The sequence below is a fragment of the Podarcis melisellensis genome (genome assembly GCF_964234715.1).
Source record: "Podarcis melisellensis genome assembly, chromosome: 17".
Classification (NCBI taxonomy): domain Eukaryota; kingdom Metazoa; phylum Chordata; class Lepidosauria; order Squamata; family Lacertidae; genus Podarcis; species Podarcis melisellensis.
The window spans coordinates 20030083-20053565 of NC_138534.1; the positions used below are offsets into that span (position 1 = coordinate 20030083).

At 46.3% G+C, this 23483-nt stretch overlaps 1 protein-coding gene across 2 annotated transcripts in view; it reads right to left on the reverse strand.

Annotated features, from left to right (window-relative positions):
- Nucleotides 1-23483, reverse strand: part of ERMP1 (endoplasmic reticulum metallopeptidase 1) — a 50524-nt gene extending 27041 nt beyond the window's left edge. For both annotated transcript variants that reach the window (XM_081893958.1, XM_081893957.1), the window contains exons 1-4: nt 23141-23483; nt 4769-5070; nt 3676-3803; nt 82-187 (exon numbers count right to left, since the gene is read on the reverse strand). In XM_081893958.1, the coding sequence (XP_081750084.1) occupies nt 82-187; nt 3676-3803; nt 4769-5070; nt 23141-23460 (856 nt within the window). In that variant the 5' untranslated portion in view covers nt 23461-23483. The remainder of the gene's footprint in view (nt 1-81; nt 188-3675; nt 3804-4768; nt 5071-23140) is intronic.

Sequence of the window (23483 nt, forward strand, 5' to 3'; positions counted from 1 at the left end):
TGTTTTGGATTTGTTTGTTTTCTTTTTTTAAAAAAAAAAGCATGATAGGGGATGCATGATAGGGAATATTAAGCCTCTTACCTGTCTGAAACACAAGTTCTTTCCCTCCTACTCCAGCAGCCTCCAGATTAATAAATGCTCTAACTGATTTAGCCCAGGGGTGCTGAGTAATGAAGCCATGACTAGCCTTGATGAGAAGCAAAAACAAGAATCAGCGTCTCATCACACAAAAGCAATTTTGGTTCTCACAAAACATTAGGAGACAGTGTTGTAAGGCAAGGAAATGACTTGTCGCAAGAGCACAGAACTAGTTAAACTGCAAAATGTCCGACGGGGCTTCTGTGCCTTCCGATTGGCTGCTGGAGCTTCCTTTTGAAGGCAGCAAAAGGCTGGGGGGGTGTCAAATTTTGGCCTCACATTGAAAATGCTTTAAGCGTTTTGAAAAATAGTTTGAATTTGCCCTAAGCTCACCATCGCCTTCTAGTGTCACGTTTGTACAATGTGCACTTAAAACGTTCTATTTGCAGCTGTATAGCTGGATCCTAGGAATGCTCATGAAATGCCTGCTTCTTGGGAGAAAAGCAATGACAAACCTAGACAGCATCTTAAAAAGCAGAGACATCACCTTGCCAACAAAGGTACGTATAGTTAAAGCTATGGTTTTCCCAGTAGTGATGAATGGAAGTGAGAACTCGACCATAAAGAAGGCTGATCACCGAAGAATTGATGCTTTTGAATTATGGTGCTGGAGGAGAGGCCCATGGACTGCAAGAAGATCAAACCTATCCATTCTGAAGGAAATCAGCCCTGAGTGCTCACTGGAAGGACAGATCCTGAAGCTGAGGCTCCAATACTTTGACCACCTCATGAGAAGAGAAGACTCCCTGGAAAAGACCCTGATGTTGGGATAGATGGAAGGCACAAGGAGAAGGGGATGACAGAGGATGAGATGGTTGGATAGTGTTATCGAAGCTACCAACATGAGTTTGACCAAACTGCGGGAGGCAGTGGAAGACAGAAGTGCCTGGCATGCTCTGGTCCCTGGGGTCACGAAGAGTTGGACATGACTAAACGACTAAACAACAACAACAGGCTCAAGCCTTTAAAGCACAACATCAATATCTGGATCCATTTCAATCTGCCTCAATTCAGCCTTGTATTGGGACAGAAACTGCTTTGGTTGCCCTGGTTGGGTGGTCAATCCTGGGTACTGGACAGGAAACCTGTGTCCCTTTCAGTTCTGCTACAACTCTCAGCCACTTTGAATATTATTGAGCACAGTGGTCTTTTGGGCCACCTAAAGGGGACGGGTACTGGATACACAATTTATGCATCAATTGATTGGTAGCTCTGATTACTCATGGAGGTTCGGTGTCAAAAAGGAGGCACTGGGAGACTCACAGTACTTTTCCGTGTATAAGACTATGTTTTTTCCTCTAAAAACCATGCAAAAAAGTGGGGGTCGTCTTATACGTGGGTAGCGCATAGGGTGGACGTTTGATTGGTTGCTGCGGAGGCTACTGGGTGTGTTATTGGTTGCTGCGTCAATGGGTGGTGTTGATTGACTGACGCTCCAGCAGTTGGGTGGGCGATTGACAGCTTCTGCGGGCAACGGGACACAGATTTTGTGACCTGTGTGGGTGAGCGATTTTTGGCAACCCCCCCTAAAAAAAGCTCAACAACCCTGGGTAATCCCCTCCAATTTCTTAAATTTGAGCCCCCCAAAATAGGGGGCGTCTTACTAGACGGAAAAGTACGGTATTTACTTAAAACGTTTTATCCTGCTCATCAGCCCAAAAGTCACCCACAGCACACAGTACCAAGCAAAACAGTGCCTTCCCTCAAGATTGCAGTGCTATAGTCCTTGCAGCTTTTCAAGCTCTATACCAGGCACGGAGGAGCGTGCGTGGGGTGTGTGTGGATGTGGAAGGCGAGGATTGCCCAGAGTTCATGAGCTTTCTTTAGGGGAGAAAGGCCACAGTTGCAGAGCTTTTTTTAGGGGGGTAAAGGCCAAAGGAGTTCCTGAGCTTGGGGGGGGCATTAATTGCTGAGCTATTTTAAGGGGGGAAGGCCAAAGTTTTTCAACTTTTTTATAATAATTTTTATTAAGTTTTCTATTTTAACAATCCAATCAAATCACATTAAATATTCCAAATTATACAAATACATAAATATTTTGCCAAATTATAATTTTTTGTTGGGGCTTCCCATGCTTCAAGTTCAGTGGGGTCCAATCATCTTATGGTTCTACTGCCTTGAGTTTCCAATAGTTCCTTCTTTAAAACTTCCTGCTGTTATCCTTCTTTATTTCATAGCCTCTGAGCTGTTCCCACAGGCGAGTTGAAGTAAACAATAATATGCTTCTGTGTGAACTTTGTATGACTCTCTCTTTTTTTTTTTTTTTTGCAGCTGGTAAGTCTTTTATTTGCCGTATGTCCTCACACGCTGATGTTTATGCCGATTCAATCCAAAAGTCCTTCTCTGGTGGCAGACGCCATCTTCTCTCAGTTCTGATGAAATAAAGTCTAGGCGTTTGCTCATTAATTTTCTCAGACAGGTTGCACCAGACATTAGTCTTTCCAGGGGAGGTTTGCCAAATCAGACTTGAAATACAGCTATAATAACAAAGTAAGAGCTCGCCTCTCCCTATGACTATTAATCTCTGCAACTCATAATCTCATAATGGTGGATCCCGATTAAATAGCGCATCACAGAAGAGTCTTTTATCTTCTTCCAAGTATTTCAAAGAGCAAAGGCTTTAGTTAATGTTATTATTTCCACACAGTTTATATTTTCCGATCTCACTTGCTATAGGTAATGTAGACGGTTCTTCGGGGGGGGGGGGGTTGTTAGGTATTATCGTAGTAGAAACAGAAAAAGTTTTATCCCCCCCCTTTCCGTTCCGTTCCAACATACCAGTTTAGATGTTATTCTTTGATGTCATCTTTCTTCCTACTGTCACTCTTGGCACCTCAGTGGCTGTTGTTGGCAGATTAATTACCCTTTCTTCGCCCGAAGCATGTCCAAAATTCTTAAATCCAATTTTTTATCTTAAAGTTTTTCAACTTTTCTTGGGGGGGGGGAGGCTAGGAATTAACTGCAACACTAACATGGGCGCAAAACAATAAAGCCAACAGACGTCGGAAGCAGACTACAAAAGATTGACCTTATGACGCTATGTAGGAACAGAGCGAGGAGGGCAAGGGTCAGAAACATTCAAAATACTTTACTTTTCTTCCCGCGATCGATAAGGGTCCTGCAATCGCCCAAGAATCTACCTGTCGATTGCGGTCGACCGGTTGGACATCACTGCTCTACACGAAACTGCTGGGAAAGGATTTGGGGTTTATGGTGCCAACAGTATGTAGAGGACACCAGAGCTGCTGCAAAACATGGCAGTGCCCAAAGTAAGCGGCTCTTGCAATCACCCTTCCTCCGCTTCTTCTACTGCCCCTCCTCTGAAACTTTTTGAATGTATTGATGCTGCTAACGCCGTCCTGTATTCTTTTCATTGACTGGCTTCAGGTGGGAGCCAATCTCACTGTTTTCATACACATTGTTAAGTCACTCTGAAGACCCTCAGAATCAAAATATAAACCAATATTATAAAGAAATGCAGTTGTTTTGTTTTTTTGATTTGTCATTGATTTTATTGTTTCATAAATCCACGCTTACCTGCAAGACACTCTCTTCTGCACCATTAAACAGGAATATGACAGCATGCTGCAATGGTTTGGGTGATTTAGAAAGGGTGTGCAGTATCTCGAGCATCACAGAACAGCTGACTGCATCATCGCTGGCCCCTTAAAATGAAAATATACAGAGCACAATCAATTTATGTGTATTGATGCACAACTGCTGCACAATTTTTTAAAACCTCATTTGAGTAAAACGCCTTAAAAAGGTTTCCTTTCAGCCTTGTATTGTTACATGAAAACACCCTAAGAGGATTATGGAAACGAAACGAAGAATTTCCTCCCTCCTTGCCAATTGTGAGTGCTTGAAAGCGCTTGGCATAAAATCAGATGCAGTCCTTCCTTTCTCTAGCATTTCAAAAAACAAAAGGAAAATGACTGTGTAAAAGCGCAAAATTATCAAGAGAGTTCTGAGCCATGATGGCCTTTGACATTTTAATAGTTTTATAAAACTACTGAGCGTTTTTTAAAACAAAAAAGCAAACAACCCAAAAACTACTGTGCAAATATTTCATTACCCAGATTCAGAAAAGTTTGTGGGATAAGCCTTTGTAGGCAGGTTAAGTCTTGTTAACAACATTACGTTTAGGTAAGAGGTTTTTTGCCTTTTATAAAATGTTAAGCTGGATAACCAGTAAATTACAACTAATTTTAAATCTGCAGAAAAAGTAAAAGTGGGGGGGAACGTATACAAATTCACCCCATTAATATAAGCTTTTGAAAAGTAAAAATATTCTCAGCGTGCTGTGAAGCTGACAATATCTACAAAGTACCCAACAACTAAGACTTACAAAGCATATAAGGTAAAGGGAAAGGGACCCTTGCCCGTTAGGCTCGGTGGTTTACACCACAGCGCCACTTGCGTCCCTTTTACAAAGCATAAGCAACTTTAAATAAAATATTTAGGCCAGCTCAATAAATTGCATTTGTGGAGAATTCTTAGAAATTTCTCCACCAGAATCAGTGAAAAGAAAGATCTGGGCCTTCGCTGGGGTTCACCTCTTAAAGAAAGGGGGAAGCAAAGTGGAAGCCCCCCTGCTCCCATTATACAATTTTTTTCTGATGTTACCTACCGACAGTATGTGGTACAGAGTCAAAATGGCAGTTGGAGAGCACCGAATGCTCCGCTCCGGTCCTGGGTTCCAGCTTGACCACGACATTAGTAATGTTGTCATAGTAACTGGTAAAGCCTCCGAGAAAATCAATACTGAAGGTGCCCGTGGGCCTCTGGATATCGACAGAGATGGTATGGACATGACTGCTTTGAGCTTCAATAGCTTTAACTTGTTCCAAGAGGTAGTTGACTGTGAAGATTTCGTTTTCCGGACTTCCAACTGCTCTGGGCCCAATTGCAGTAATGTTTTCTAGGTAAGTCCTGTAGGAGACCATAACAGGGCATTAGAAGAATGTATTAAAACCCACAAATGCATGCAAACTCAGCCGCAAAAGAACAGGCCATTGAAGAAGAAAACTAGATCTGTTGGTGTGAACAATGACATAATTGCAAGAACATTCCTTAAGCTATTAGGGCATGGGTAGGCAAACTAAGGCCCGGGGGCCAGATCTGGCTCAATCGCCCTCTAAATCCGGCCCGTGGACGGTTCGGAAATCAGCGTATTTTTACATGAGTAGAATGTGTCCTTTTATTTAAAATGCATCTCTGGGTTATTTGTGGGCCATAATAATTTGTTCTCTTTTTTTTCTTTCCAAAATATAGTCCGGCCCCCCACAAGGTCTGAGGGACAGTGGACCGGCCCCCTGCTGGAAAAGTTTGCTGACCCCTGACAGGCCAAATGGGGCTTAACGTTCCACTGACTACCAGAGAAGGAGAACAAAATGTCTGTTCAGCAGCTTAGACTCCATGCACCACTGAAGACAGGCTAGAAATATGTTAAATAGCAGTACAAATATGGGCACGTTACTGATTATAATACTTCAAAAGAACAAGAGGGGACATTGAGTGATGCCCACCCACCCAACTGTGCAACAGATTCCTGCCTGAGCAAATAGGTCTTCCCTTTCTTCCTCGGCCGCCCCATAGCCTCCTGTGCCCCCACACCAGAATCTCCTCTGCCAACTCTATGGAGAAGATCTTTGGCTGTAGGAGAGGTTGCTGGGGGAAGAAGAGGAGGAGGAGGAGGAGGAGGAGGAAGAGGAAGAGGAGGAGGAAGAAGAAGAAGAAGAAGAAGAAGAAGAAGAAGAAGAAGAAGAAGAAGAAGAAGAAGAAGACATCTGCTCACACAAAACTTGGATGTCACCCAATCTTTACAGTGATTATGCCCAGAGATTTTTTAAAAACCCATTCATATTTCATGAACACTGGAATCTGGCAATCTTCCGCCTATGTGGGGTTATTCTATTTATCCTCACACCAATGTGGACTACCTCAAGCCCACTCAGTGAGTTTCATACTTAACTGAAGATGTAACCTAGGTCCAACTCTGTATTAAATATACCATATGTATCTTTCCATATACACAACACACCCTAATATAATAATAATAATTTATTATTTATACCCCGCCCATCTGGCTGAGTTTCCCCAGTCACTCTGGGCGGCTCCCAATCAAGTATTAAAAACAATACAGTGTTAAATATTAAAAACTTCCCTGAACAGGGCTGCCTTAAGATGTCTTTTAAAGATAAAATAGCTACTTATTTCCTTCACATCTGAAGGGCGGGCGCCACTACCGAGAAGGCCCTCTGTCTGGTTCCCTGTAACCTTACTTCTCGCAATGAGGGAACCGCCAGAAGGCCCTCGGCACTGGATCTCAGTGTCCGGGCTGAACGATGGGGGTGGAGACACTCCTTCAGGTATACAGGACCAAGGCCGTTTAGTCCTTTAAAGGTCAGCACCAAGACTTTGAATTGTGCTCGGAAACGTACTAACCATCTGATTTAATGCCCAGGGCATTGTCTGAATATTAATCAAAAGTTTTTATTTTTATGTTTATTGGTCACTTTTTTCCCATAGCAACTCAAAAGTGTCTTAAAACGTTTTAAGCAAAAAACATATACACATGCATAAATACATTAAAACCAACAATTTCTTTTTAAAAACAGAAATAATCTAACAGATAACACAAAAGACACAGCAACCCTGTATATGTATAGTCATTACCCGGGAGAGTTCCATTAGAATATAAACAATAATTTGCACTTCAGTATCTCAGGTGTTTGCTTCAGACACCACCTATAAACTGCTGCATATGTTTGATGGCTACACAAGGTCGTACACGCCAAACTGCAAAATATTTAACGCACTGCTTTTCCTTGAAAATTAAAGTTGCTTGAAACTACCGGTAAGTCCTGCTGAAACCAGCAGGACTTAAAACTAGGGCAGTTTATGAGCATTGCTGCCAAAGGCTGCAATTCTATACATATGCATTTGGAAGTGTTATACTGAAATCAATATGATCTAGTTCCAAATAAATTGGTTTAGGTTTGAGTACAAAGGGAGATCTGCTGCTAAAAACTACAAAGAGGTGCATGTGTACGAAATAAAAGGGGAAAAGGAAGTTCCATAAAGCCTGACATCAAACAGGAGGAGATAAGAAAATAACAAACAGGAACTCCAAGGCTCACTTTACCTAAAACTTGATGAAAGAGGTGATGAACTTCCTCATGGTAAATTTAAATAATGCAAGCACTAGAAAGTAGTTCCAATGCGTTCTTCTTAGCTCAGTTTTAAAAATCAATACAGTGGTACCTCGTGTTAAGTACTTAATTCGTTCCAGAGGTCCGTTCTTAACCTGAAACTGTTCTTATCCTGAAGCACCACTTTAGCTAATGGGGCCTCCTGCTGCTGCCGCGCCGCCGTCGTGCGATTTCTGTTCTCATCCTGAAGCAAAGTTCTTAACCCTGTAGGCTTAGGCCCTTTACTTTGCCAGAGAATTGCTTACCCGCGTCCCCAGGACCGAGAAGAGAATAAAAAAATTCCAGGAAAGTTTCTTCTTTGGAGAAAAGAGTTTTATTGCAAATCTGTGCACAGAGACAGCCAGCAGAATATAGTTTCTGAAATCTGACTGTCCAGCAATACGCATTTGCAAGCCTTCTTATACTTTGAGAGTATTTACCCACCTCCCAGACCTCCCCCAAACCTTCCCCAATCAGCTGGCAAGTTTTCAACTCATTCCCTTTTAGGGCATATCAATATTTGCTGGCTAAGGCTGCTAGCTAAGCACTTCCTCTGCTGGTTAAGCATTTTCTCTGCTCAGTAAGCACCCCCTCCCACCTCCTTGTACACGTGTCTTCTTTTGCTAGCTAAGCATTCCCTTGTATCTCTTCTTATCTTGCATTACTTAAAGCAGAAGCAAAGCAGGAAACATCTTGCTAGTGGTTTTTAGTTGACAGCAGTTTCTGGCTAGGCAGGAAACGACCTTCTGACCTGTAGCTAACATCAGCAGTTTCAGATAGCTGGTTAGACAGGAAACGGCCTCCTGACCTGTCTGATTTAGACTTTGCAAATAACTGCATTTTTGAGTTTGAGCTTGTGTAGCCATCCTAGCAGAGTGCTGGAATTTACTATGTGTAGATAATATTAATGATTAACCGTTCCCTTCTCCCTTCACTCCCTCCTCTTCTTCTGAACAACCTAATACTTAGGTTCGTTCTGGGGTATGGGCCTATACTCCCTCATCACAGCGATGACTGTGGGTCCTAGCTTCCGTGACAGGAGTCTTTGCATCATTTGCTGCAAGCATTGCAATAAGCAGGGGATACAGAGGCAAAGAAGCAAAAGGATTAATAGCGGTCCTGCTAATAATACTATAATATTCCTGAGCCAACTGCCATCAGGGAGCCAGGAATACATCCAACCCCATGCATCACTCCCTGTGGCTTTCAGCGGGTTTTCAGCTATCATTGTTTCCATGTGGTTGATGGTGGCTGAAATATTTGCTGACTGGTCTGAAATGTACATGCAGCAATGGGAATGAATTAAGGCACAAACTCCGCCCTTAGAGGCAAGGACTACATCCAAAGCGTAACGATTTTGAAGGACTACCTCCCTTATCTCTGACATTTCCTTATTAATTGCTTTTAAGGCCGAGATGGTGGAGTTAAACAAAGCCTCGGTCCAGTTTGCCAATCTATGCAGATCCTGGTAATTCATGGCTACACCCAAAGGGGGTAGAAGGGACCTAGAGATGGCTGTGCCGGTATACTGGTTAATAGGTGATTTCGCGTCCCTTTTGTTACGCAGACGGACTGTTGGGAGCTTATCCATCTTATACACCAGGGGTACGACTACTCCTAAAGTACAGGTTCCAGAAAAGGCAGAGGGGATTTCTTTGTAGGCTCTTGTGCCGCAGAGCAACCACAAATCAGACTGGAGCAGGCAGTTAGATCTGCTGCGCGCCGTCATCCAGGTAAACCAAGTATAAAAATCGACACACATAGCATCATAAATGGAAGTACCTTTTTGGAAGCAGGAAGATCCATTAATATACTCATAAGTCCAATTGCAATATGGATAGTGACCTAAAAAATTGCTGCTGTTATGATTGAAACGGAGACAACGAGGTGCCTGTTCCATGAGTGACAGAAACACTGGGGGTGAATAGGTGCGACCATCTGACATAAGATTACTAATTCTAAATGACTCATTTATTGGAATACTATGCAGTAGTATGCCAGGCTTCTTAAATTGAGGAGGGATATGCATACAAACCCAACATTCAGAAAGATTAAGCATAGAAGAGAAACGATCTATATCTCTAACATAGGTATTATTACTCCAAATCTGATGATAGGGCTCTGACCGGTCGGTTTTCCGTATATGTGAGTCATCTCCCAGACCCAACCCAAGTAGGGCGAGTACCAGAAGGGTCAAGGGGATGGGGGCTGGTTGTTCCCTCCCACAAAATCGGTGACGCTCATGCCAGCAAAAGAAAACACACATCCATATGACAAGAGCGGTTGAGATAACCCCTATCCACCAACCCCAATCCTTCCATGGTTCCTCCCACCAATATTCAGGGGGTGTGCTCATTGTTGAAGAGCTCACTGATATTTGTGCCTAACTACCTGTTGAGCCTCAAGGATGAGAGTCCACTGGTGAGCTGATGCTCCTACTACGTGGGTCAACTTTTCTGCTAACCCTGATGGGTGGATTGAACCACTTGTTTAGCAATTTCAATGCACACCTGGTTAAGGCTCCCACCCCTGCAATACTTGCATTAAGATAGGTTCCGTCCCATCTATCGCCTGCATTAAGAGTAGGACCTGGTCTATCAAATGAGGTTGGTACAGTGCTCTACCTCCCATATAACAGTTGACTACCCTCCCACAGCAGCAAGAGCGGTCTAGAACTCGATAGATTTCGACCGTCTCTGCAACTTCCCGTATGAGCACTATCCACGCGTGCTGGGCAGTGGTGTGGGAGAGGAGCCACAACGGGGCAGTGGGGTGTTTTAAAACGGCAATCTCATCAAATCCCAGTTTCCAATAGCCATAGAGCACACCATCTCTTACCACCGGCAAGACGAACCAGTCGTAGCAGAGGCCATCAGGCCAATAAATGCGGTATGGCTCAGTGAGGTCAGGGCTGTGGGACATAGAGCAGATAACAAAAAGAAAAGAGAAAGTCCCTACGGAAATATTAAATGTCCTGGTGAACTTCCTGGGTTAGTCCCGGCACGGAGTTGGGGACGCTGCCCGCGGGCGCCCCTCCCATCCAATTCTTCAGCTGTGCGTTGAGATATCAGCTTCCGGTGTGATATCAGCAGAGCGGTCGTCTGCCAGGCGTCTGGAGATGGTCAGCCGAAGGGAGTTCTCTGGATCTGGTGTTACTGTCCAATCTGAGATGGCTTTCTTCACTCGAGTATGGTGGACCCACGGGGTGATGCCGGCAACCTTCACAGCAGTAGGTGTAGAGAGTAGCACAGTATAGGGTCCCCTCCAGCAGGGCTGTAGGGGGGCTCGCTGCCAGTCTTTCACCCACACTTCGTCACCTGGCTCGAACTGATGGAACGGTTCAGTCAACACACATGGGGTGCGAGCCTGGGTCCACCTGTTGAGATAAGAGAAAACTTGGGAGAGTGACTGTACATAATTATTCAATTGCACATCTTGGCTAGCATATGGAGTCAACATTCTAACATATGGAACTGGTCTTCCAAACAGAATTTCAAAAGGTGACAGGTGGGTTCGCTTTGACGGGAGACTGCGGACCCTGAGTAATGCCAAGGGCAACATGGTCACCCAATTAGACCCGGTTTCCTGAGTCAGCTTGGACAGCTGATTCTTTAGAGTTCTGTTCATTCTCTCTACTTTTCCAGAACTCTGGGGTCTATAAGCAGTATGCAGCTTCCAGTTGATCTGGAGCGCTTTTGCCAGCTCCTGTAGGACTGCATGAACAAATGCTGGTCCATTATCAGATCCTATGGACCTTGGCAATCCATAGCGAGGGATGATTTCCCTAAGCAGGCACCTGGTTACTTCAAATGCCTTTTCAGTCTTTGTGGGCCATGCTTCGACCCATCCGGTGTAGGTGCACACTGCCACCAGCAGATAGTGGTGTAGTCCACAACGGGGTAATTCAGTAAAGTCCACGACAAGATCTTCCATAGGTGCCGTTCCACTGTGCTGAATCCCTGGGGGAGCCAGTGGTCCGGTTCTGGGATTATTCTTTTGACACAGCAGGCATTTCCTGGAGATCTGGGCTGCCAGTTGGTAGAGGTGGGCTATGTAGAAGCACTTTTCCAGCTGCTTGGTTGTAGCATCTGGTCCTATGTGGGTTGAATCATGGTATCTCTGAGTAACCTGCCGAGAAAGGGACTCTGGAATCCATATCCTGTCATCAGGGGTAAGGTACCATCCTTCTTTGGACAATGTCAGCTCCTGAGCATCTGCAGTGTCCCTTTCCTGCTTCGTATAAGCTGGCTTGTCAGTGGTGCTTAAAATCTCTTCTGGGACCAGGGCTCCAATAACCGAAGCGGGGGCCAGTTCCCGGGCTGCTTCTTTGGCCACTTTGTCTGCCAATCGATTTCCTCTGGCCACTTCCCCTGGTCCAGTCTTGTGGCCATAGCAATGGATAACTGCTACCGCTTCAGGCTCCCATACAGCATCCAGAAGGTTCAACAAAGCTTGTGGGTGGGCCACCTGGTTTCCTCTGGAGGTAAGCAAACCTCTCTCTTTCCATAAGGCTCCATGGGCGTGTAAGGTCAGGAATGCATACTTAGAATCAGTATAGATGTTTATCTTCTGTCCCTTTGCCAGGCTCAGGGCTCTGGTAAGCGCAGTTAGTTCTGCCAGCTGGGCCGATGTTCCAGGCGGGAGTGACTTTGCTTCGACCACCTGGTCGTCCAGGGCTACCACTGCATAGCCTGCTTTTCGCTGCCCAGCCTCGACAAAGCTGCTTCCATCCACAAACCATGAAAGCCAGTGGGGGTCTGCTTCGTCTTTGAGATCAGGCCTGCTGGAATATACTTCGTCCATTACTTCAATGCAGTCGTGCGTCTTCTCCTCACCTTCTCCTACCGGCAACAGGGTAGCTGGGTTGAGGGCGGTGGTGACCTGGAACTTCAAACGTGGGTGCAACAATAACATCTGGCACTTTCTCATTTTTGCTTGGGAGAGGAAATAGGTGCCCTTCATGTCAAGCAGAGCTGGGACTGCATGCGGGGTCACACAAACAGTGTCTTGGCCAAAAGTAAATTTGTCTGCTTTGTTCAATAGGGTGGCTACTGCCACAACTGCTCTCATGCACGGTGGTAAGCCTTGTTCTGTAGGCGTCAGGCGCTCAGATAGGTATGCCACGGGCTGCTGCCAGCTTCCCAATTTTTGACATAGCACTCCCTTTGCTGTTCCCTGGTCTTCATCCACAAACAGGGAGAAAGGCTTTTCAGGATTTGGGATGCCCAGCGCTGGTGCTTGCTGCAATGCCCTTTTCAGATCCTTGAAGGCCTGTTGTTGCTCTTCTTTCCACACAAAGGGGTCCTTTTCAGTTCCTCTGGTTGATTCATGCAGAGGCTTGGCAATTGTGCTGTAGTTTGGTATCCATATTCTACAGAATCCTGCCGAGCCCAAAAAACCACGAAGTTCCCTGCGATTCTTTGGCTCTGGAATCTGGATGATGGCTTGCTTCCTTTCTTCCCTTAGGGTCCGTCGCTGATGGGATATATCAAATCCAAGGTATTTTACGATGGGTTGGCATATTTGGGCCTTTTTCTTAGATACTCGGTATCCTGCTTCAGCCAGATGATTTAACAAGTCCTTGGTGGCTTCCATACACGTGTCCTCGTCTGAACAGGCCAAAAGAAGGTCATCTGCGTACTGCAACAGAATCCTGTGTGGGCTGGTGGGGAAGCTAGACAGGTCCGAGGCCAATGCAACCCCAAAAAGGGTTGGAGAATTCTTGAAGCCTTGTGGAAGCCTTGTCCACGTGTATTGCACCCTGGTGCCTGTTCCTGGATCTGTCCATTGAAATGCAAACAGGGGTTGGCTTTCTTCTGCCAAACGGCAACAAAAGAATGCATCCTTCAAGTCCAGTACTGTGAAATAACATGCGGTGGGAGGGATTAGACTCAACAGCGTGTAAGGATTGGGCACATTGGGGTGGAGGGTTTCCACGGCTTGGTTAACTAATCTAAGGTCTTGGACCGGGCGATACGAGTTATCTTCCTTCTTCACCGGCAAGAGTGGGGTGTTCCACTGAGATTGACACTGCCTCAGGATGCCATGGCGAAGTAACCGTTCCAAATGTACCCATACTCCTTCTGCAGCTCGCCGGGGGATAGGGTACTGGTTCACAGCCACAGGGTTGGCGAACGGTTTGGGCTTGACTATTATAGGTGGGATGTTCTTTGCCATTCCGGGCGGGTTGCCTTCTGCCCATACACCAGGGTTAACCTTTTGCAGGAGGTCTTCTGGAATAATCCCCTCCTCTTCTTTTACCATCATTAAGCGCCAATGTTCCCTCAAGGGTACCTCTAAGGAGAACTCCCCTGCCGGCCCTGTGGTCATTGCCACTTCCCCTGTTGGTTGGAAGGAGATCTGGGCTTGCAATTTTGATAGCAGGTCTCGGCCCAATAATGGGATAGGGCACTCTGGTATATACAAAAACTTGTGTTGGACCACTTGGCCACCCAGGCGACAGACAACAGATTGCAGGAATGGGGCTCTTTGTGATTTGCCTGTAGCTCCTATTATGTTAATTGTTTGCTTGGTGGGCTTGGACACTGGTACTGGCAAAACAGAGTGGGCGGCTCCTGTGTCAACCATGAAGGGGATGGTTCGGTTCCCTGTTTGTATTTTGACCATGGGCTCACGGGAACCTAAATCAGCTGGGCCCGGTCTGTCCTAATATTCTTCCTCTTCTCTCAGGCTCATTGCGCCGGGTTGTCTTTGGGCTGGAGGGTGCCAGGGAGGCCCTTGTCCACGTCCTCTACCCCTGCCTGCATTTGCCGATGTCCAGGGTCTCAGTCCCTGTCCAGGTCCCTCGGGGATTGGGCCTGGGATTCGCTCTCCTCTTCCCCTTCCACCTGAGTGAGCCTGTGGGCATTCTCTTTTCCAGTGCCCTTCCTGCCGGCAGATGGCGCACTGGTTCCTTCCCAGACGGCCTTGCCCTCCTCCCCGGGCACTTCCTCTTCCCTGAGGGGTGGGTGCGGTAGCCTGTAGCGCCATCAACTTCTTTGCTTGATACTTCTCCTTTTTCTTCTGCGCCTCTTCCTCCCTCTGATTATAGGTGGTTTGAGCCAGTTCTAACATCCACTCTAGGGTGTGGCCCATGAACCCCTCGTTTTTTTGAATCTTTCGACGGACATCGGCTGCCGCTTGCGCTACAAAGGCAGCTTTTAAGATAGGGGCGTTGGCAGCCTCATCTGGGTCCACAGGAGTATACTGGCGGTAAGCTTCCTTCAGGCGTTCTAAATATGCTCCTGGGGCCTCTTCATTTCCCTGCACTACCTCTCTAACCTTTACAAAGTTGGTGGGTTTCCTGGCTGCCCTTCTCATTCCATTTAATACATTCTGGCGGTAGGTAGTGAGGATGTTCTGGCCACCAGTAGTTTGATAATCCCAATTCGGGGTGTTTTCAGGGTACCCTGCTGTAATAGCTGGATCCTGCACTCCCTGCGCTCTCATGTGTGCTCGGGCTTCAGCATGGATGCGCCTAGTCTCTTCTGTGGTTAGCAGCGCATCCATTAAATACTGCACATCATCAAAGGTGGGATTATAAGTTTTAAAAATCCCTTCAAACAGCTTTATGATTTTCGCTGGGTTTTCCTCAAATGAAGGATTTTGATTTCTCCAATTACAGACATCTGCACTCGAAAAGGGTATATGCTGGACCGTGTAGGTCCGTTCTGCTGCTGCCCCATTAGCTCCTGGAGGTCCCGGTGGGTCATAAACCCTTCGGAGGGGTAGTACTCCGGCTGCCTGATCCCTCCTGGTTTTCTCATACTGTCTATGAGACATAACTTTCTTCGCTGCCTGTCCCCACTTACGTTGCCATCTCTTTCTCTTGTCAGGGGTGCAGCATTCTGCTGCCTCAACTAACAAGGGACTCACATCCAATTTTTCCGCATAGGGGCTTACGTATGCCGTAATGCGTTCCTCCTGTTCCGTGGTCCACCTCATATTCTTCTCAGTCCATCTTATCAACTCCTCTATAAATTCCTCATCATCTTCTTCCTCCTTCTTTTCCTCTAACTCATCATTCATTAACAAGTTGCTGTCCCTTTTTTCTAGACTTGGTGCAGGGCTTGCTTGGGCCTGGGGACCGGCTCCTCCCGGTGCCTGGAGACCTGGGCCTGGGGGATTTGCCAGAGGGGCAGTTGGTGGAGCATAGGGTGGCGGTGGTTTGATGACTTCCCCCTCCTCATCTTCTGGGTCTGGTATCACTGGGGGCTTTTCTGACTTCCCTGCCGGTCGAACTGCACAAACTGTACTTTGTGGGGCGTCGCCTTGGCAGGCTTTCAACCATGGTGGGTTCTTTTCTACATTGGTTTTCCAAGTAGAAATGTAAGGGATTTGGTCGGGGTGGGCATTCAATATGTTCTGATATAATGGACTGATTAGTTGCAAATCAAAGCTTCCTCCTGACGGCCAATTAGTTTGTGCGGGCCAGTCAACTTCACACAATGTCCTCATTCTCTGTCTTCTTAATTTAATTCCCCAGTCATAACTTTTTGTGGCGGCTTTCCAATTGTTTAAAAAGCATTCCAGGGGACTACATTGGCTTGCCCCAGACCCCATTTTTTTTTTTTTTTTCCTTCAGATACTCCTCTCCTAACTGGGTTATAAATTCTTTCACACACCAAATAATACAGATTGTGGCCTGCACGAGGTCGCCCTGGCAGAAAACGCACAACCCTGCAATCGCTCGACCAAGGGGCACTAATACCCCGGCCCACACTCGACAATTCAATCACCGGAGTATCTGACATGCAACACACACAACATACAAATCACATCAATATAATTTCCCCTCCTTCCTCTGTTCCAAATTTATGCTGGTGGCATTCTCCTGCACAACCAGTCCCCTTATTCCTGGTGGCTGGCACTGTACTGCACAACCAATCCCCTTGTTCCTGGCTGGCACTGTACTGCCACAGCCAGGTGAGGCTGATCAGGCCTCGCCCTTTCCCTTGGGCTTACCTTTTTTTCGCTGCAGACCCCTTCTGGCCAGTTCTCTTTTCTCCCTCGACCTGTGTCTCCACTCCGGAGCGGTGTGGCTGGTTCCCCCCACGAATTGGCAGGGTGCGCGCTTGGAGCCTGCAAAACGCCGATCCGAGCTGTTCACCGAGGTCGAGCCTGGCCCTCCCCGGCCCTCTGGGGTGGGGCAAAGATTCCCGGCCAATGCACCAAGCTGTAGGCTTAGGCCCTTTACTTTGCCAGAGAATTGCTTACCCGCGTCCCCAGGACCGAGAAGAGAATAAAAAAATTCCAGGAAAGTTTCTTCTTTGGAGAAAAGAGTTTTATTGCAAATCTGTGCACAGAGACAGCCAGCAGAATATAGTTTCTGAAATCTGACTGTCCAGCAATACGCATTTGCAAGCCTTCTTATACTTTGAGAGTATTTACCCACCTCCCAGACCTCCCCCAAACCTTCCCCAATCAGCTGGCAAGTTTTCAACTCATTCCCTTTTAGGGCATATCAATATTTGCTGGCTAAGGCTGCTAGCTAAGCACTTCCTCTGCTGGTTAAGCATTTTCTCTGCTCAGTAAGCACCCCCTCCCACCTCCTTGTACACGTGTCTTCTTTTGCTAGCTAAGCATTCCCTTGTATCTCTTCTTATCTTGCATTACTTAAAGCAGAAGCAAAGCAGGAAACATCTTGCTAGTGGTTTTTAGTTGACAGCAGTTTCTGGCTAGGCAGGAAACGACCTTCTGACCTGTAGCTAACATCAGCAGTTTCAGATAGCTGGTTAGACAGGAAACGGCCTCCTGACCTGTCTGATTTAGACTTTGCAAATAACTGCATTTTTGAGTTTGAGCTTGTGTAGCCATCCTAGCAGAGTGCTGGAATTTACTATGTGTAGATAATATTAATGATTAACCGTTCCCTTCTCCCTTCAACCCGAGGTAATATTTCTGGATTAGCAGAGTGTATGTAACCTGAAGCATATGTAACCTGAGGTACCACTGTAATCAGGTTTCAAAAAGTCGCCCGAAATGTGAGCGTACACCTAGGAATCTGAAATATTTATTCGCAGTGACTTGCACAAGATTGGTTCAAGAGTACTGAAGCCAATTATCAACAAGTGATACAGACTTTTAGCACATGGTTCTCCTAAATTTGACTCAAGGAATGGAAAGTGTTGGTGTTGGGGAGACGAGGAGGTGATAAGAATATTTTAAAAGTTGTTTTTCTATGCCATGTTCCTTATAGTCACACTCATTTCTATGGGTCCCACGCGAAAATGTTAACAGAAGCCTTGCTCCACCCTCTGCTTCTCAATGTGTATTGTATTGTTTTATGTACTGTGGCTTGCCGTTGTTTTATTGATCATAGTTTAGATATTATTGTAACTGTTCAGTGGATTTCTGTTTAACTTTTATATGTTGATATTATTTTATACTATTCTAGTGATTGTTGACTGTTACTTTTTTGATGGAGGTTGCCTATTTTAAAGTTACGTTTTATTATCACATTTTTGTATTGCATTAGATTGTTATAAGATGTACATTTTGTTTCTTCAGCTTGTAAACCGCCTTGAGTATTGTAAGATAGAAAGGCGGTATACAAATTAAAAAATGAAAATGAAATGAATGATAGAACCCATAAATACAAATTGGGACACTTTCCCTTGTTTATACTAATACTGAATTGTTACAGAAAAGCAGCCTTTGTAAACCACTTGGAGGTTTCTTCTATAACCAAGAAATAATATGATTTTTTATGAAATAAATAAATAAAAGCCAGTTCAGCTGAAACTCTGTCTACACTCCAGAACTATGCGTCTATATTTTGGATTTGCTCTGAACAAGGAAACTACAGAAGTTTAAGCTAAATACCTTCCATAACAGAAACAAGGCACTGGATTGGACAGCAACAATTCAGGGTTATTTCTTTTTTTTAAAAAAAAAAAAGAATAAATTATAAGTTGTGTACCCTTGTCTCTCAATTTGATCCCTTTACAAGGTTTTGTATGTTTTGTGCTATTTTACGCATTGCTCGTTATTTTTACTGTCGTTTAGTAATTCTTTATTGTAGCAGTTAAGTGTAAACTGTAAGCTGTTAAGTGTAAACTGCTGGTATTTAATATTTGATATAAGTTGTTTATTTTATAGTTATGCGTTCATTATGATTTTATCTTTGTATTGGATTAGATTGTGATCAGGTGCGTGATCTTTGCTGTCTATTTTATTGTCTGTTTCAGCTTGTAATCTGCCTTGGGAATAGAAATATACACTAACCATTGCCTCCTCCCATCATCATTCCCTTGGCTCTCAGTCTTGTTTTTTATTTCTGATTAATTATGAGCCTTGTGGGAACACAAGCCAGTTTTTATCCCATAACAGCTTTTTCTATTTTTGGAGGCTGATTAGCAGGTTATAAAAGGAACTGCCCACAAACTACCCACAGTGGCTAATCACAATGTGATTTTTGCCTCACTCTATTTCAACTATGATCAACATGAATGGGCTCAAAATACCCCAAGTAAAACTTATTTACCATATTTTTTGCTCTATAAGACTCACTTTTTCCCTCCTAAAAAGTAAGGGGGAAATGTGTGTGCGTCTTATGGAGTGAATGCAGGCTGCGCAGCTATCACAGAAGCCAGAACAGCAAGAGGGATTGCTGATTTCACTGCGCAGCGATCCCTCTTGCTGTTCTGGATTCCTACATTCAGAACATTTTTTTTCTTGTTTTCCTCCTCCAAAAATTAGGTGCGTCTTGTGGTCTGGTGCGTCTTATAGAGCGAAAAATACGGTACCTGCAAGGTCTGCTTTGAAATCAGCCAAGTGCAGGCAAATTTTCCAACTGACTTATCGGCCACTTGCGACCAAGTGAAGATCTCCACCATTTGGAGTTGCATGCCTAGGAACCATAGGATCTGGACCGTTTACACACACTAATACCCCACCATGGAGAATTCTATCCGCTATACAGTGGTACCTCAGGTTAAGTACTGAATTGGTTCCGGAGGTCCGTACGTAACCTGAAACTGTTCTTAACCTGAAGCACCACCTTAGCTAATGGGGCCTCCTGCTGCTGCCGCACCGCTGGAGCACGATTTCTGTTCTCACCCTGAAGCAAAGTTCTTAACCTGAAGCACTATTTCTGGGTTAGCGGAGTCTGTAACCTGAAGCGAATGCAACCTGAAGCATATGTAACCCGTGGTACCACTGTATTTTATCCGCACAATTGGAATGAACTTTGGGAACCAAAACGCTTTTTTGCGCAGCCTGAGAAGGAGACTGAATGACATTACAGCTAACTGTTGTAGCTTGACTTTGCTTGCCTCGTCCCACTGCCCTGCTCACCGTTGTGAAGAATATTCCTACATTACGAATGGTCCGTGTAACCAGGAAGAAAAAGAGGTCGGAATAAGCCAATGTATATGTGGACAGTCCTTGGATCAAGTGACTTTTCTTCTTGGAGTTCCCTTAAGTTCTTAACCTTGCTCAAGGTCTTCTGAGCTAGCCAGATGTCTAACTGATAATTCAATCACAGTCAGTCCATCATTTGAAAATTAAGACTTTACAGCCGTCTTGTCCCAAAATGGCAAACAGAGATTTCATTTTGGAGACTGCAACCTTGGTTTAAGGAGCCATTTGGCCCCAACTTACATATCTGAGTTTCTAACACTGTGTCTGCACAGATAATCACCTGCTACCTAAATCTTCTGAATGTGGAAGGAGAGGTTCTAGCAGAAATATGCCCCCAAGTTGTCCTACTCAGAAGCGTTTGCTAGGATGACTAACCAGCCGGAAGAAATATAGTCTGACTAGTTGTTCTTTTTTTGCCAAAGGGGAAGTAGTGAAAGAATCTTGTACTGCTTCTTTTCCTCTCCAAATAGTGGCGCACAAGATCCTGTCTGCTCCCTTCTCAATTCCTCCACCCACACAAGACTCATGCTACTTCTGCAAAACTCCCAAACTAAGTGAGATGGAGCCCACTTCATCCCAAATATTACACATTGTATTTATAACACACCTTTCGACTCCAATACAGTGGTACCTCCAGTTGCAGAAGGGATCCGTTCCAGAGCTCCAGTCGGATCCCGAGGTTTTTGCAACTGAAGGTGCCTGTCCTGCGCATGCGCACAGTAGAGCGCTTCTGCGCATGCAGGAAACCCGGAAAAATACTTCCGGGTTTGCCGCACACGTATGCCAAAGGATACGTAACCAGAGGTGTGCATAAGTAGAGGTACCACTCTAGTGGTATACGACGCTTCATCAAATAAAATGCACTACAAGGATTAAAATGAAAACCATAAAACCAGTAAACATTAGCAGCATCTTAAAACAATAAATATAATAAAATAATAAAGCAGCCGGTCACTAGACCAGCCACTTCCACAGGAAGGCAGGAGCAGACGGGGAACTACATCCTAAGCAGACATCTGAAAGCTGTAGGCAACCACAAGTCTAATGGGAAGGAACTTAACATACAGGGGGCCATAGCAGAGAAGGCCTTGCTTGCTCCATGCTATTATACAGTAAACAGCCCCTGATGGAGGCAAAAGGAAGGCCTCTTCCATTGATCTTAAGGCGTGGGTAAGCAGGTAGATGCACTTCTTCAAATACTTGCAACCCAGGGTATAGAGAGCTCTGTATACCAAAGTCAGTAACTTAACCTGAGCCCGGTAGCAAATTCTAGGAAGCCACGGCAGGATTTGCCCAACTTCATTCAGTGGAATTTATCTTCCGCTGTGGTTGTCCACTAATTTCATACATCCTAGCCCTGGTATTGGAAGCGTTCAGACCCCTAGGAGCACACTTGTGGGGTGCCTCAGGGATCCGTCCTCTCTGCCATGCTTTTTAACATCTATATGAAGCCGCTGGGAGAGATCATACAGGGTTTGGGCTGGTGTTCATCAGTAAGCGGATGATACCCAACTCTACCTCTCCTTGAAATTGGAACCAGTGAAGGCAGTGAACGTCTTGTGTATATGTCTGGAGGCAGCTGGAAGACGGATGGTGGCTAACAGAACGGAGGCTGAATACTGACAAGACAGAAGTACTGTTTTGGAGCAACTGATCCTGGGCATGAATGGGTTAACTGTGCCCCTGAAGGACCAGGTGTGCAGCCTGGGAATCATTTTGGACTCACAGCTGTCCATAGAGGCATAGGTCAATTCTGTGTCCACGGCAGCTGTCTACCAGCTCCATCTGGTACGCCGGCTGAGACCTTACCTGCCCACAGACTGTCTCACCAGAGTGGTGCATGCCCTGGTTATCTCCCACTTGGACTACTGCAATGCACTCTACGTGGGGCTACCTTTGAAGGTGACTCAGAAACTACAACTAATCCAGAATGCGGCAGCTAGACTGGTGACTGGGAGCGGCCGCCGAGACCATATAACACCGGTCCTAAAGGATCTACACTGGCTCCCCTATGTTTCCGGGCACAATTCAAAGTGTTTGTGCTGACCTTTAAAGGCCTAAACAGCCTTGGTCCAGTATACCTGAAGGAGCATCTTCACCCCCATCGTTCAGCCCAGACAATGAGGTCCAGCTCCGTGGGCCTTCTGGCAGTTCCCTCACTGCGAGAAGCAAAGTTACAGGAAACCAGGCAGAGGGTCTTCTTGGCGGTGGCACCCTCCCTGTGGAACGCCCTCCCATCAGATGTCAAGGAAATAAAAAACTATCTGACTTTCAGATGACATCTGAAGGCAGCCTTGTATCGGGAGGTTTTTCATGTTTGATTATTTATTATGTTTTAACATATGTTTGGAAGCTGTTCAGAGTGGCTTGGGAAACCCAGCCAGACGGACGGGGTACAAATAATAAAATTACTGTTATTACAGAAACCATTTCTGGGGCTTTGCCACAGTTCAATTAAACCACAGAGATTCTGAAAACACGAGTGCTCCCTGTTTGTTCCTACCTACACATTAAAGGCACCTTAATAGCTAAAAAAGACATACTGTATTTTTCCATGTATAACACGCCCTCATGTACACAGGCCCAGCAGCTATCCTTTATTGCTAGCTACTACTATCAAAAAGGACATAGGGAACACAATGACACGTTTGAAACTCCTATCTAGATCAGATTCAAAGTACACCAGGGTACATCAGTAAATTAGTCCAGGAGGATGGCGTAGGAGCCAACACCCCGGGGCCAGACACTGTATGGAACCCATGGCCCTGGGCACCCATGGGCGTGGGGCCAAGTTGGCCCTCTCGGAGGAGAGCATTCCACCTCTCTCTCCATGGGCAGAGCCAAGATTTTTGTTGGGGAGGGGGGCAGCCAAAGCTTTTTTTAGGGGATCCTCCTAAGTTCTTGAGGACATTGGGGAGGGGCTTCTGCTGGGAGGGGGGGCACACAGGACCTCAGATAATTGTGTACTTTCAGCAGTGGCGTAGCGTGGGTTGTCAGCACCCGGGGCAAGGCAAGTAATTTGCATCCCCTAACCCGTGGATTTGCGCCCCCTATCTCGTGGATTTGCGCCCCCTAACCCTAACCCCCAGATATTGCGCCCGGTGCGGCCGCCCCCCCACCCTGCACCCCCCACGCTACGCCACTGTCTTTCAGTGCTTTTCAATAGTATTGTGGCTCCCCGACTACGCCCATGTCTCCCTCTCCCAGAGATGCAGGTGCGCGGTGAGGACGGGGGAAGGAACCACGGGTGTAGCTAGGATTCACGTTCGAGGGGGCGGGCAGACTTTATGTTGGGGTGGGGGCCAGAACCTCAGTTAGTTATGTACTTGATGGGGGGCATCTGTCCCTGGACCCTTCCCACCCACGCAGCCCACGGAAGAAGGGACCTGGGACCCGGCAAGCGCGCGAGAGAGAGAGCCGCCGCCGCCGCCGCTACCTGCGGTTACCTGGCGCGCGGGGCGCTGAAATCCTCGCCGGGGCGGCGCTCCGCCGGCTGCACCAGCCTCTGCAGGGAGAGGTGCGCGATCCCGCGCAGCGCCAGCAAGTAGAGCAGCAGCAGCAGGGCCGTGCGCGCCTCCGGGAGCAGCGGGAGGCCCCTCGCTCCTCCTCCTCCCCGGCTGCCCGCCGGCTTCTTCCCGTCCAGTCCGTCGGGCTCCTGGTCCGGGCGCCACGGCGGCTGCTGCTGCTGCTGGTTTGGGCGAGGGTGCTGCTGCTGCTGCGTGCGGAGGCGCCTCACGGCACCCACGGCGGCCGAGCTGCGCTCCATGGTGGAGACCCCGGGTGCCTGGC